The following is a 14813-nucleotide window of genomic DNA, read 5'->3' as shown; positions in this document are numbered from 1 at the left end:
ATAGGTGCCACTCATTTAGTATAATCCCTCTTTGGAGAAGACAAAACGGCAGTCAAGAGACATCAGGGTCCCACAAGAGTGATTCAGAGTCAGGATTAAGACAATACAGTTCTGATTCACCTCGGTCCAGGGTCTTGTCCATTACCCACTTGTTCTTGGGGAATTGTCATGACTTGTTCTCTCCCTGCTTCTGTCTTAGAAGTCAAGGAGGTGTCCCATAACGACTTTCCTGTCCTTAATACTCTATCCTGCATACATAATGTAAAACAACTGGCTAACAATGAACAAAGCGGAAGAGTCTAGATAACCCAGGGTCTGCACAATTCTCATACAATGAAGAATTGGTCTTTGAGGCCTAAGAGCTAACTGGCACAAATGCAAAAGGAGTAAGAACCATGTGTTTGCCTTTCAGGTTAGTACAACATTTATAATACTTTAATAAAGTGTTCTAGGCTCTAGAGTTTGTCTCTAAAACTCTCTGGAACTTAATAATAGAAAAATGGAGCCATTAACAGTTGATGTTACTTAAAAAAAACCTTCAGGTTAAAGTTTAACAATAATGTTATGTTTTGAACCCTCCTTCTTATCCTTTTAGTCAAAATGAGACAAGTGTGTTTTGTGGGAAATGTTGACGTTTTCTATATTTTTGTGTGCATGAAGGATATACACCTGTATTGCTTTGCTAGGGCTATGGTAACAAAGTACCATGAAGTGGGGGGCTTAAACAACCAAAATTTACTGTCTCACAGTTCTGGAGGCTAGAAGTCTGAAATCAAGGTTCGAGCAGGATTGATTCTTTCTGAGGGCTGTGAGGGAGAATGTGTTCCATGCCTCGCTCCTGGTTTCTGGTGGTTTGCTAGCAATCTTTGGCATTCTTTGGCCTCTAGAAACATCACCCCGATCTCTGCCTTCATCATCACATGGTGTTCTTCCTACGTGCATGTCTGTCTCCAAATGTCCCCTTCTTATAACGCCAACAGTCATATTAGATTAGAGGCCCACCCCATTCCAGCATGACCTCATCTTAACTAATTACATCTGCAATGACCGTAATTTCCAAATAAGGTCACATTTTGAGGTACTGGGAATTAGGATTTCAACATATGAGTTTAGGAGGGAGGCACAGTTTAAACCATAGCAACACCCCTCACTGAAATATTGTAGAAAATAACTACTTCGTTCCCTGTAAAGGTTCATACAAAGACATTTCTTAAGCTCAAAACATATTGTTAACAGTTCATATGTTTGGACACTGCAGGGCAGTATAACACTACAAATAATGAAGAAAGAAGTTTCCAGCTCAGTTACTTTAGAAATTAAATTATGATGGTTTTGTTTAAATACATTTAATGAGAGTAACTATTGTGTATGGTGATTTTAACCTATTTATATCTGACCAGACCTCATAATAGGGGCAGATTTCAACCTTGAAGTTGTCTAAATGACACACAAGGAGAGGACCTCAATGTTGAGATTCCTCTTGAACGGTTATGCCTCTTTTATGGTTTTAAAGCTGTAAATGGCTGCTCTTCATGGCAGTTCATGCTTAGATTTCATTTCCCTTAACATCAAGGAAGTTATGATTGGCATGGACAAATGTTTCAGCATGGAGGGAATGTTCAGTCATCTACTTGTCAGGCACCTGAAAAGAATATGATTTTCAGAGGATGTAAGGAGATAGCTTATATTAATAGAGCTATTGCATTGTATTCTTCACATATGAAAGAAAAATGGATAATACACAGAGGGAAAGAAAATGTTCTTTTCACATATTTTAGTTAGTGTTGATTGCGATTCCAATGTCTTACGGTTGTCTAAAGTCTGACAGCCATTAGATGGAATAATTTTCAGTGCTGATTTATTCTGCCCTCTATTCCATGATCGTTGACTTTTCTGAGTAGAATCTTGCAAGTTTATGCTTCAGCGACATTAACTTAAGGCCTATGTACTGTTTTTTGCCTTTTTACTAAACACTTCCTCTGCCTGACACATGACCGTACATTATCTCAGCGAATTCTTTCTGCCCTCCTGGGAGATGGCTACATTACCTTCATTCTCCCTGTGAAGAAAAGGAGGCTTCCAAATGTTGAGTAATTGACCCTAGTCACCCAACTAGTAATTAATGGAATTGAGAATTAAACCTGACGTTCTCTGATTCCAAAGCTACTATGCAAAGCTATTCAAGGCCACTGTAGTCGATGAAAGCCACTATTGTATGCTCTTCTGTATTGGGGCATTGTTAAATGAGAATTAGAGCATTAGAAAGTGTAAACATGAGTATGTTCTCATCCAAACATTGAGAGTATCTCCCTGTGCTAGTATAAATGGGCCTAACCCTTCATATGCCGTTAAGGATCTTCAGAGCTAATCATCACACTTGGAGAGAAGGCCAGCAATATTAGACAAGCTTGTGAAAGGAAGGAAGAATCATGTCGACTTACTCTTGACTTGTGAGAAACCTAATAAATAGGGGCACTTGGGTGGCACAGTCGGTAAGCGTCTGCCTTTGGCTCAGGGCGTGATCCCAGCGATCTGGGATCGAGCCCCACATCAGGCTCCTTTGCTGGGAGCCTGCTTCTTCCTCTCCCGCTCCCCCTGCGTGTGTTCCCTCTCTCGCTGGCTGTCTCTATCTCTGTCAAATAAATAAATAAAATCTTTAAAAAAAAAAAAAGAAACCTGATAAAAACTAACCATTAGAAATATATGTGAAAAGCCTTGAGTTTTTCCTCTCACTTTGATGTCGTAGGCCCCAAATCTGTTTCGCTGGACGGCTGAGTTTTATTTACTCTGCCCCTTTTCCAACTAGAGCTAACATTTCTAATAGTTTTTAGTAGCCATGTTGTTTTTCGCAATTGGGCAGAGCAGGTGTGATCAAAAAGAAAACTACTGCTTATGATTGATTTTCTTTTCTTTTCTTTTCTTTCTTTCTTTCTTTCTTTCTTTCTTTCTTTCTTTCTTTCTTTCTTCTTTCTTTCTTTCAAGAGTTCTTTCATTTTTAAGATGAAGCTGGTGGCTATTGAAACCACGATTAGACCTTGTAGCCGGGAGATGACCCAAGGGGTGGGAGAGAGGAGTGAAATGTGCTTCTGCTCTTTATTACGGGGAGTTAATTTGGTTCCATCTTGACTGAGCTGGTAACATGTGGTCTGAAATTTCATGTTACTGATTCGCCATCCTGTCTACTTCACTCCTCTTCTCTCCCAGAAAGGGGGAAGGGAGACGGTTGAAGAGAGAGGAAGGACACAAAAAGCAAGTTCAGCTGACAAATCCACCCTTTGCCCAGGACATCCGCATAAGCGCATGTGGACATGCCCACAGTGTGCTCGCACGCACACACATACAAGACAAGTTGTATTGTGTCTTTCACAGGCTCTAATTTTCAAGACATGTTGGGTCTTAACTATGTTCTACCCTGCCTTTGGGAATTATAAGAGTTAAAGTCTATTGGGAAGCCTGGTTGCCTTACTTGGGACAGCCATGGAGACCAGCCTTGAGCACATTAACCATGGCTAATGGCCACTTAGTGTGGAATTCTCCCCCAGAGATTGCAAACTGCCTGTCCACGGGTTGAATCAAGGACACAGGTGTGTTTTATTTGGAGTGCACACGTTTTTTAATTAAAAAAAAATGAATTTATTGCTAACTTTTAAAAATCAGGGACTTTCAATTAAAAATCCAATTTCACTTTTTCTTAAAAACTCAATCAGTCTAGCAGCCCTGGGCTTGCTTTGCTGCATGACAAGTGTCAAGTAACTGTTGCTGCCCCATTTAGGTGAAGGGAGGCTTCCAGTTTATTACATTCCCCACCAATTTCCTATTGTCTGCCTATGTTAATTACCATTTATCGCCCCATTTGCACTGGGTTTTATTATGCCTGGCCCACTTCACTGTTTATGTTACCTTCCAGGCCTCTGTAGGCATTTGAAGTCTTTATGCTTTGCACTTATAGCTCATGCACTGTGGGGAAATGGCAACCAGCCCTGTATTATTCACTCAACTCTAAGTTTAGATAAAAAAAGAATTATGGAAACTCTAATATACGTGGTATAAGATGAAGACAGAGGAGAAATATTGGCCTACGGTGTTTTGGTCACCATCTGTAATTTTCTAAAAGACCACCGAGTAAGGAATATCTCTAAGTATATATTCACAGTTGTATAACCCCTATCAGCATATATTTATAAAAACAGTATTTTAAACCAAGCCTTCAGTTTGGATCGTAAACTTTTTATCTTACCATTGCCATCTCTCTCTCTCAGCCTTTTATTAGCTGTGCCTGGATCTTAATACAATTATACAAAAATGGTATTATTATTCAGACAATTCCAGGGAATGTTTTTATTGGCAATTTTAAAAGCCGACTTACTCTAAAGCATATTTTTGGAAGACGTACTTTTCTCCAGTAATATTTTTGATGCTATGTAAATGTTTTTATTAGCTTACATTTGAGTTTGAGTAAAGAAAAAAAAAGTAATTTTTTTCATTTAATAGCTTTAGAATGTAATTTTAGGCTGCATTTGTACTAAATACTCCTGGGATTGTTATTCTCAATTAGAAGTGGTTAAACGTCTGCTGAATAGAACCCTGACCAATACCGAACACCCAGGAGGCAAAAGGCTTTGTCCTCAGCTTATTTAAGGAAAGAAAAAAAACAAAACTAGCAAAGTTTTGTGAGGGCTCCCAGCATGGAGGTGGTGATGGTGACGGTGGCCATGGGGTTGCTGGTCAGGGGGCAGTGCTGATACTCGGGGAGGTGACGGTGATGGTAGTAACAGCCATTTCGGAGATTTTCGCTTTGCAGGAGGGTCATTAGAAAACATCATTTACTTGAGAAGACTAGTTTGACTCATATTTTAAAAAATCCCTTTTAAAGTCAAACCATATATCCAGGCAAGTAGATTGGAAATAGAAATAGAAATATTTAAAGCAACGGATTCCGTACTTCAGTGTCAAGCAACATTTACAAATGTTCCTGGCAGACACATACTTCCATAGCTTCGGGAATATCATTTTTTGCCTGCAACCGTAAGCGACAAGCCAGTGTGGAAGAACAGAAAAGACAGAACGGTTATCTTTATGTGTTTAGCTCTCAAACAGATAGCCATTCTTTGGATTGTGAATTTTCTTGCAAAACTTTTTAAAAACCGGGTTTCACCACAGGGTCCTGGTGAGGAATCGACATAATGATGTGAGTCCAGTGGCTTCAGGGCTTGGCACGTTGTAGGTCTTGGCGCTGGCCTCAGACTCCTTGGAAAATATCAGAGGGGACATTCACAGCACTGTGATTCACTGGTCACGTGCAAGTTGAGTAAGGGTTAACAAAATTGCAAGATAGCAACTGGTTGCTTTAACGATGTTTTCAACTCCTGATCCAGAGAAACTATATCTGAGCGTGTTGGCCTGACACAGGTTTGGTGGGTTGGGTTTATTTTTCTGGGTTTGAAGCCCAACCTTTGTAATGCACGTGTCCTGACTTTACTTGCACGCCAAGAACCCCAACACATGCCTTCCATGAGCTAGTGTTTTAGTGCCTCCTTTTCTCTAAGGAAAGCCTGTTCTGTCAGAGTATGTCCCCCAACGTGCTGCCCTACCTAGCTGCATGTTCATGGAGACCAGCCTCTGAGAACACGAGCAAGGAGTGAATGGACTTTCCATTTCATAATCGTTGTTGTTGTGTTTAAATTAACACAGCAAATTAAATTACTTTCATTTCAAAAGAGGACATTTTCCTTTTCCTTTTAAGCATCAGCATATTATTTTAGTGTTAACTACTAGCCATTTCTGAATTTCAACAGTATTATTTGCTTTTGCAAAAAAAAAAAAAAAAGTCTTAGAGCTTCAAACTTGTGAAAAATAGCTTGAGGATCTTTATTTTCCTCTCTCTCTTATTATTATTTGAGTAATTTATTTCGTTCCTTAATGGCTTTATCTTTCTCTGGGCGAGAACCAGAGTTTCTTTAAGAGATTTTTCTTCCTCAGAAATTTCTTGTTAGAGGAGTGGTTGTAGAATAAATAATCATGTGCATAAGCTTATCATCAAGGAAATGAAAAGGTTATAAAGTAAAGGAACGGTGGAGAATGTATTTTTAATGACAATAATATGACAACACATTCCTGATATTTGGCAATAAAACAAATTATAGACATATTTTAAAATCAGAAGTTTATAGAATAGAACAGAAAAATTCGCAGTGGTTGATTTATAATATCATGTGCATAGCAAAGCTCAGTGCTAAGAATGGAGAAAAGAAGCCAAGTATGGAATGAAATTGGAAGACAAACCTCATCAAAATTAGGTTTTGGCAGGATGAGAGGCCCACATGTGCCAGGTTTTAACTGAAAGCTAATTATAATGGTCACATTATGAATTGTGCAGAAAGAAGGAGGTTATTGATTCTGGTGCTTTAGAGGCACAGGTGACTGGATTTTTTTAAACACAGGTATAAGCATTTCTTTTTGGTAAAGAGCATCTCCTTAAACCTGAACCTTTCAGTCTGTCCCCTTTAACGGGTATCAAGAAGAAGGAGAAATTACAAATAAGTATTTAAAAAAGAAAGAAAATTAAAACAGAAAGGGTATGCTGTACTCAGTGACCAATAAATGGACTGAATTTCTCGGCCTTTACTTCTGTGATCCTGATTTCACTTAAAATACATTAGGTAGGTGATGGTAAAATATTTTAGTGTTTCAAGCAAGGAGAGGCACCTGATAGGGACACAATGACTTGTGTGGCATCAAAAAAATGAGGCCGTGGCTGCAGAGATATTCCATTTTGTTGGTAGAGGGCGCTCTTGTAAAGAAAATATAGCGACTGCTGACAATCTCGCCCAGCTCCGTGATGTCAGCGTCACCATGGAGACCTCATTCCTGTGAGGGGGACTGGATTCCACAGTCCTGCTTTGGAAATGTGTAAATAGCAGATGCCTTTATTGCCTTTGTTTGAATCTCTGTCCTTGCGCAGCACCTCAAGCCGGAAGCTCCGAGGAGGGGAAGTCCATATTTGTCTGTAGTGGCTTTTTACTCCCTGGAAGCAGCTCAGTCTCCTGGGACAAGTGTGCGTAATGACAAGTTAATGGAAAAAATATAAATTCAGCTTTCACATAAAAAGAGTTAGAAAGCCGAATATGTTTTCCTAGGATCAAAGAAATAATTCAAACGTCCTTTTTAAAAATTTTGTTAGACATGATTAATGTACAATATGTGATAACTATTATTAAAATGCTTTTATTAACTGAAATTTATAATACACAAATGTAAGGGTACATATTTCTATGCTTGGAATAGATTTGTTTTCCTGTAGCTTGGTAGTTAAGAGCCTGCTTTTGAATTGTTTCAAATTTCTACACATCTTTAGTTGAATCTGGCCAAGTTGTTTTTTAAATCTGTACAATTGGGATACAAATAACATCTAACTATTGTCAATAGAGTCTGTCTCCTTTACAGCGGAGAGGGTTTAATGCAAAATGTATATTGAGGATTACATGCAATAATGTATAGAACTATTCTTTTTTAAAAATATTTTATTTTTTTGAGAGCAAGAGAGAGAGAAAGCAGGAGCAGGGGGAGGGTCAGCGAGAGAGGGAGAAAGAGAAGCGGACTCCCCACTAAGCACAGAGCCCAAGTTGGGGCTCTATCCCAGGACCCTGAGGTCATGACCTGAGCCAAAGTCAGCCGCTTAACCAACTGAGCCACCCAGGCGCCCCTATAGAGCTCTTCTTGTTGATCTTATCACACCAAGAAGAATTTTCATCTTTTCTTTACATCTTCATCATATAAATTACTGTGATAAAACGTATTAGAACCCACATAGAAACTGATAACCAAGAGAATTTAAGGAACTGTTTCATGTTTATACAATGTTTATGTCAAATCTAGGCTCAGAACTCAGGTATCCTGATCCTTAAAGGGCTTTTCCCAGCACATCTGGCAATTATAACTACCCATGTTTTTTGAGGCACAGTGGGTGTGGCATTAGGCTAAGCACCATCGGAGATAAACTCTGATACAATAAATGGGATGTCTTTATTTGGGGTTTTCATATAATAATCAAAGAGTTTCATACCAAAGCACTGGGTAAGAACTGCAAATTAATTGATAGAATATTAAGCATTATATGCCATAAACTGATTACCTCCTGTATGAACTACATATAATACACAAAAAGTTTCTTTTCTAGTGTAGGGACAATTTGACAGGGATGGTTTTCTCAGAGGAATACAAATTTCTGGAGGCCACAAAACTAAAAGTTGTGACAGATCCCAAGGGGTCCTGAATTCAGACATGGTTTATAGAAGCAGACCTGTGGTAGCATGTGACCATACTCGTTACTGACACGCACAGCACCGTTTCAGTGAAAGCCTGATGGAAAGCATGGACTGTATCCGTGCTTCCTGTTAGCAACTTCTTCCAGCCTTGCACCATTTCTCTGCTAGTTCAAAGCATGCTTTTCACCAAAATAATTATACTAGTACAATTCCTATTTCCTAAATGAGAAGGGGCACCTATATGCTGTATTTTATCCAAATTCACTTAGGAAAGAAGCCTGTTGGTATATTGCCCAGGAGCTACAGTCTATGTTTTATTTTTTATCTGTTTATAATAATAGGTATACTTTTGGCTTATACTTATGTGGAAGTAAAATGCATTTGACTAATAAAAATAACTAGAATATATTGAGGACTTATTATCTTTTGATTCACAGTTTTAACTCATCTAATCTTTAAAGCAACCAGGATGATGGACATATTTGATATGAGGCGCAAAGAGATGAACATCAAAGTGGCAGAGTTGGGTTAATTTGGAACCTGGGCTTTGATAACAGGGTACGCTCTTGGGAAATTGTGCCAGAGCAGAGATGTCTGTGTGGGGCTGAAGAATCCCACCCGACAGGAGGCACTACCTCTGCTCTGACTAAATGTAGGATCGTTAGAAATAGGATGTGTTTCAGGATAGCTGACTGGGATTTCCCGACTTGCCCACGTCAGAGGTGGTCACGGTGCAAAGACTGCAACTCAGCCACCTGACTCCAGGCCCATGACATAGCCCACTGGTAGATAATGCAGTTTACTCTCTGCTGAATTACTAATTCACAACGGTGTGTTGGGAATTCCTTGGAGTGTAAGTCCATACACATATGTATGGGAAAAGAAGAGATGAAGAACGAGGGCAGTTGTATTCTCAAGTCCTAGCACAGTGGCTAGTAAATAATACGTGTGTAATAAACAGTTATTGAATGATGACTAGGGACTCAGGGAAGGTATCGATCACTTTGGATTGAAGTGGATAGAGAAGGTAAGGCTTGAATCTTCAATTGAGCCTTGAGTCATGAGAGAGATTTGAATAGGCAAAGAGTTAGGTAGGAGGGGGTACCAAATAGGAAAAAAATGTCATACCAAAACTAATGCAAATAGGAAAGAAGAAGCTCTTTTCTGAGAAGAATATGTAAAGCAGATAAATTTTGGGTTAGACCGTCATCCTTGCATTTGTTCTTATATCCATCCATCCATGCGTGCATCCAAACATCCAATCATCCATCCATACATCAACCATCCAGCCAACCATCCATGCATCCATCCATCCATGCATCCCTCCATCCATCCATGCATCCATGCATCCATGCATCCATCCATCCATCCATACATCAACCATCCAGCCAACCATCCATGCGTCCATCCATCCATCCATGCATCCATCCCTCCATCCATGCATCCATCCCTCCATCCATCCATCCATCCATCCGGTAAATGCTTATTAAGTATCAGGTACATGGCATGATATCGTAGACTTGAAAAGTAGATTGGAACCAGATGGAATGCCAGACTCAGAAGATGCACTTTAACTTGATGATGGTAAGCCATTGACGTTTTTCTGAGTCATGAAGAGAGATTTGGAAGTTTCAAAGAAACAATAGATTAGCAGAATTAAACAGGATAGATGGGAGAGAAAGGAGGTAAGAGTGAGAAAATCCACCAGAGGGAAATGCCAGGGTCTACAGGTAGGTGGATAAGCTCTGGCCTGACGTGGTAATGGGAGTAAAGAGAAGGAGGACAGGAAAAGGCCTGGGTCTGAGAGATGTTAATCCATAAATGGAATTTGTTTTTTTCAGCTGGTGATCACACTGAATTTTGAAAGCCTCAAATTTAAAAAGGAATAACACTGTATAGATATATAAAATCAGATATTTATGCAAAACATTAATAATCCTTTGATATTAGAGTGTCCAGTAATGCCAATGGAAAATCCTCACAGTATATTGGCCTACAGAAGAGGGTTATACATCTTTTTCTGTTACTCTTTTTTTGTTAGATGGAATACATTACAGCCACCTCTAGATCAATGATAGAGAGTGAAAGCATGGGTAATTGAAATGCGTAGATTATCCTAAATCCATCTTTATCATAACCTTGTGTTTAAGCCTCCTTTTCTATCAAACCTTTTATCAAGGCTTCTAACAAGGAGCAGTTTTATGACTTTGAATTTGATCCACTGACCGTACGTACCTTCTGTGGTGGGAGGTTGTGAGCAGGGAAATGGCTAAATGATGCCAGAGCAGAGAGCACAGAAGACATTACACTTTCTAATAGTTCAACAAATTCTTTGATTTTAGTCACTGAAGATGGAGAGGTAAATGAATACATGTTGCTTGGCACTGAAATGACTCTTCCCTGTCTTTTTGTGCTGGGCGATGACAGTTACTTTTCTTTAACAATCGCTGCATTCCTTTTATGTTCTTGGAATCCTGGAGTTGGAAACAACATCAAAAGTTCATCATGTTTCATTTCCCACTTGCCAACAGAATTAAACCTAAACTGTCCAAGCTGGATCATTGGCTGTTCTGTTCTTTGAGCGTCGGCCTTAGAGAACGGTCATGGGTATATGATGGAAGGGAGTTAGCTGGCAACCTGCTTATCGTGTGCTGTAGTTTTAATGCGAGTTATCTGCCTGCTTAGCACTGGCGTAGAACATGCACACATGGATGGATGTGATGTGTTTGGCAATCTGATTCCAGAATACGAGTGATGGGAATATGTGGAATGAAAGGACAATTTCCTTTGGAAAACAGTATTTTTCATCTATTAGAGATTTGTCATCATAATGTTTGGCACACAGCGTACCCCAGAGCGGGCCCACCATAAATGTTTATCAGCTAGAGAAATATGGCTGCCCAGGAGAGCGTGCAACGTTACTTTCCATTGTGTGTTTCCTGAGTTCTTTTCACCTCTGCCCATCAGTGCAGAACCAAAGGGAGCCCCGTCACGCATTAGTTCATATGATGCTGTATGAAGAAGAGCGTTCCAGAATCAAATAAGGTTGGGAAATACTGTATTTTCTCTCTCCTCTTTGGAGCTGTGTTGTACATGAGCCCATGAAGGATTTTGCAAGGACGAAAATAAGGACACCTGTTTATATTGGATGAACTCAGTATTTACCAAATCTACTTGACCATAGAACACCCCCTTTATTTTATTTATTTATTTATTTATTTATTTATTTATTTATTTTGCACAAAACATATTAAACATTCACACTCTAAGAAATACTGCCTTTTAAGGTTAATTGTTCACATTTTTGCCTAAGGGAGAGACCATGTTTTATTCATTTTGTGTGCATATGCTCTATGTTAACTGGCATATAGTAAGATGAAAATGGCCTGTACGGGGTTGGTTGGGATGACACCAACCGCTGATCACAAAGGCTGGGGTGGGGTGCTTGTCGAGAAGATAAAGATGAACAGGGTCACAGTTGCAATCAGACAGAAAGGGAGGAGTGAATTGGAGTGGGTTCTGAGTTCAAATTCTGTTGTTTTGTTTTGTTTTAAAGATTTTATTTATTTATTAGAGAGAGAGAGCATAAGCAGGGGGAGCAAGGGAGAGAGAAGCAGGGTCCCCACCGAGCAGGGAGCCTGATGTGGGGCTCGGTCCCAGGACCATGGGATCATGACCTAAGCCAAAGGCTGACACTTAACCGACTAAGCCACGCAGGAGCCCACAAAGATCCTGTTTTTACCCCAAGTAGAAGACTGGAGCTTCTGACACCACTCTTGAAGATCCTTAGTCCATTTTCCTTGATCATTGGGATGTCTCTCTTAAATCACCTATATTTTCAAGCTTTTCAGAAACGTGTCATAGATGTACCTCACTTATACTTAATGTTCATTATCAAACTGTTCTAGAAATGTCATTCTTAAAATTTCAGCCAAGCAATTATTTGGAAATGAGAGCTTATTTGGAAAAACTATCTGAAGGCTACACATCATTGTATCCGGGGCCTCTGAGTAATGCTGTGCTCTCCCAACTTACTACTGTAAGTCTTACAGTACCTTGGATGTGTCAGGACAGTGCCACCAAGCATTGAGATAGAGCAGAACCCCAGAGATGCCCTGCAGATGACTGCAAACAAATGAGGGAGGATCTGATAGTAAACCCAGGCCAGAAGGATCTAACCCTTCAGGGGAGGGAGGTTGTCTGTGGGCCTCAGATATCCAAGGGGAAATGCTGCTAAAAAGTCTATTTCATACAGCTCTGAGTGGGTGCCTTCAATTGGCTGCTTCATGATGTGCTCCAAGCAAAGGAGACTGAAAATAGATAGAAATCAGCAGTGTTCCCAGGGCCTTCTGTTGGCGTCATGCATATTGTGAACAAAATATTACAGCACATATCCAGTGACAGGGAGCAGTGTGCTGGGAATGATTCCTTTTGAACACATGTACTTGAAAAACAACATTTAGCTCTCTTAAAGTTCTTATTGGAGAATAAGTTGAATAAATACCAAAAGGTGGTTTTAAAACTTTCCTTTGCATAGCTTCAAGAAGCCAGGCAGCACAGGAGTTTTCAAGGTTACCATAACTTGAGTGGTGGGCATACCCGGTCTCTGTATCTGAATCTCAGAAATACCTATTCTATTACTCCTTTTACGAGGCCTTCTACTTCTGTTTCAACTAGAGGTAGAATGGGTCTAAAGGAGATCATTATATTTGTATTATGATACAGATAATTTCCTCCAGGAGTTACCCCAAACAGTGATCACTGTGTGTATATTATGTTTGTTGCTAAAATCATACGCTGGCTTTTATTGCTATCGAGGAATATTACGTTCAAATGATTAAAGGGGTGTTCTTTCCCCACATGTCCCTGCATCCACTCTATTATGAAAGTAGAGGGCTCTTACCTCATAGCCTATTGATATGTCAAGTAATAAACGTGACAGTTACTGGTTCTATTTTCCTTATCCCGTCTTCCTGCATAACTGAAATGTAACATGTTTCTTACTAGTAACAGATGCTGGAAACCTTCTTTTGAAATTCCTCTGGAGAAGCTGTCCTGTTGATTCCATTAGACGTGGGAAGTGGCTTTATGCAGATGTCTACTTGCAGGGATGCAATGTTGTAATCGCTGTTCTGCTGACCCCTTGCTGAGTGCCATGCTTTTCTCTTGTAGGTGATGTGCCTTCAGGACTTTTTTGGTGACGATGACATTTTTATTGCATGTGGACCGGAGAAGTTCCGTTACCAGGATGATTTCTTGCTAGATGAAAGTGGTAAGGAAAAAAAAAGTTCAAAACCAGGGGAAATTTGAGGCAGCTTTCCAAAATGAGCCGCACCAGGCCAAGATTATGTCAACCCCAAAGCTACCAAATCAGTTTCAGATCCTCACCCAGCATGTCTTTTCCATATCTCGAATTTCTTTGATTTTTTTTATATAGAAAACAGATGAAATGATAATTGGAAAGGTTAAATCATTCAGAAGAGTAAATTACCAATGGCTAATTTATAACCACTTAATAACTAAATTGATGTTTTATAGAAAACCATGATGCAGGTTTCTACATTTTTAATTCTCTATTTTTGCCAACATGTGTAGTCGAGAGATTTGTAATCATAAAATTATTGAGTGTGTTTGTAGGTGGAGCTTTCACTAGCCTCCCCTGGTTCCTAACTGGGAGGGAGACTGGCCTGGCGGCTCCTTTCCTTTAACTACTACAGAATTTGTATGTCATTAGCGTCTGTGAGGGACCAAAAAGGAGGAGGGTAGCGTGCTTCGATTCAAATTGAAATGTGATTGTTTGTAGCAGATGAAGAAGAGACAGTTGATGAAGAGGGAAAGACATGTCTCAGGAAATGATTATGAAAGGTTGTGACTTAAAGATTTTTTTCTGATGCTATTAGTCATTTTAGAATCTTACCAGCATCACAGGAAAGATTATTGCACTGACAGAAGAGACCTCTCCTTAATCATATTACTTCTGATTTAATTAGGGGAATGTCACATATTTATGGACAATTCAGACACTAGATAGTTGGAAATGCTTTTTGAAGTGGTAATGAATTTTCTGCTTAAATGCATGCAGAAACAAATTAGTGAGCTTTTGACGAAGGGGATGGGAAATACTTGAGCACTGACAGGATAGGATAAGTGATGTGATGTAGGGGTCCCACTCTCCCACTGCTGATGCACGTTTACATAGAGTGTCTGTATTAATACATATATATGCATATCATCTATATACATTTAAACAATTATTTCATCGTTTAAAAATGACTTAGTGTGGGGGGGAAGGATAGGAATAAGAGCTATTGCCCCTGTGTTGTGAAAACTTCAAATGCCAGATGAAAGTACGTATATGATATAATATGTTAGATAGATAGACAGATAATATGATGGAGGTGTCATTTGAAGAGATTTAAGTTATTTTGGTTCACAGAACCTAACTGGAAGATATCTCTTTCTCTCTAAATAAGTTTTCTCTAAGTACATTCCACCTTTATCTCTGGTTGATGTACCCTTTGGGGGCAAAGATTTATGTAAATACACCAG

General features: G+C 39.5%; 1 protein-coding gene across 3 annotated transcripts in view; it reads left to right on the top strand.

Annotated features, from left to right (window-relative positions):
- DCLK1 (doublecortin like kinase 1) overlaps nucleotides 1-14813 on the top strand; it is a 332328-nt gene that overhangs the window by 158996 nt on the left and 158519 nt on the right. For all 3 annotated transcript variants that reach the window (XM_040622036.1, XM_040622026.1, XM_040622043.1), the window contains exon 4: nucleotides 13437-13536. In XM_040622036.1, the coding sequence (XP_040477970.1) occupies nucleotides 13437-13536 (100 nt within the window). The remainder of the gene's footprint in view (nucleotides 1-13436; nucleotides 13537-14813) is intronic.

Source organism: Ursus maritimus, unplaced genomic scaffold (assembly GCF_017311325.1).
Source record: "Ursus maritimus isolate PB19 unplaced genomic scaffold, ASM1731132v1 scaffold_10, whole genome shotgun sequence".
Classification (NCBI taxonomy): domain Eukaryota; kingdom Metazoa; phylum Chordata; class Mammalia; order Carnivora; family Ursidae; genus Ursus; species Ursus maritimus.
Note: the sequence above shows the minus strand (reverse complement) of the source record. Positions and strands in the feature narration are given on the sequence as shown.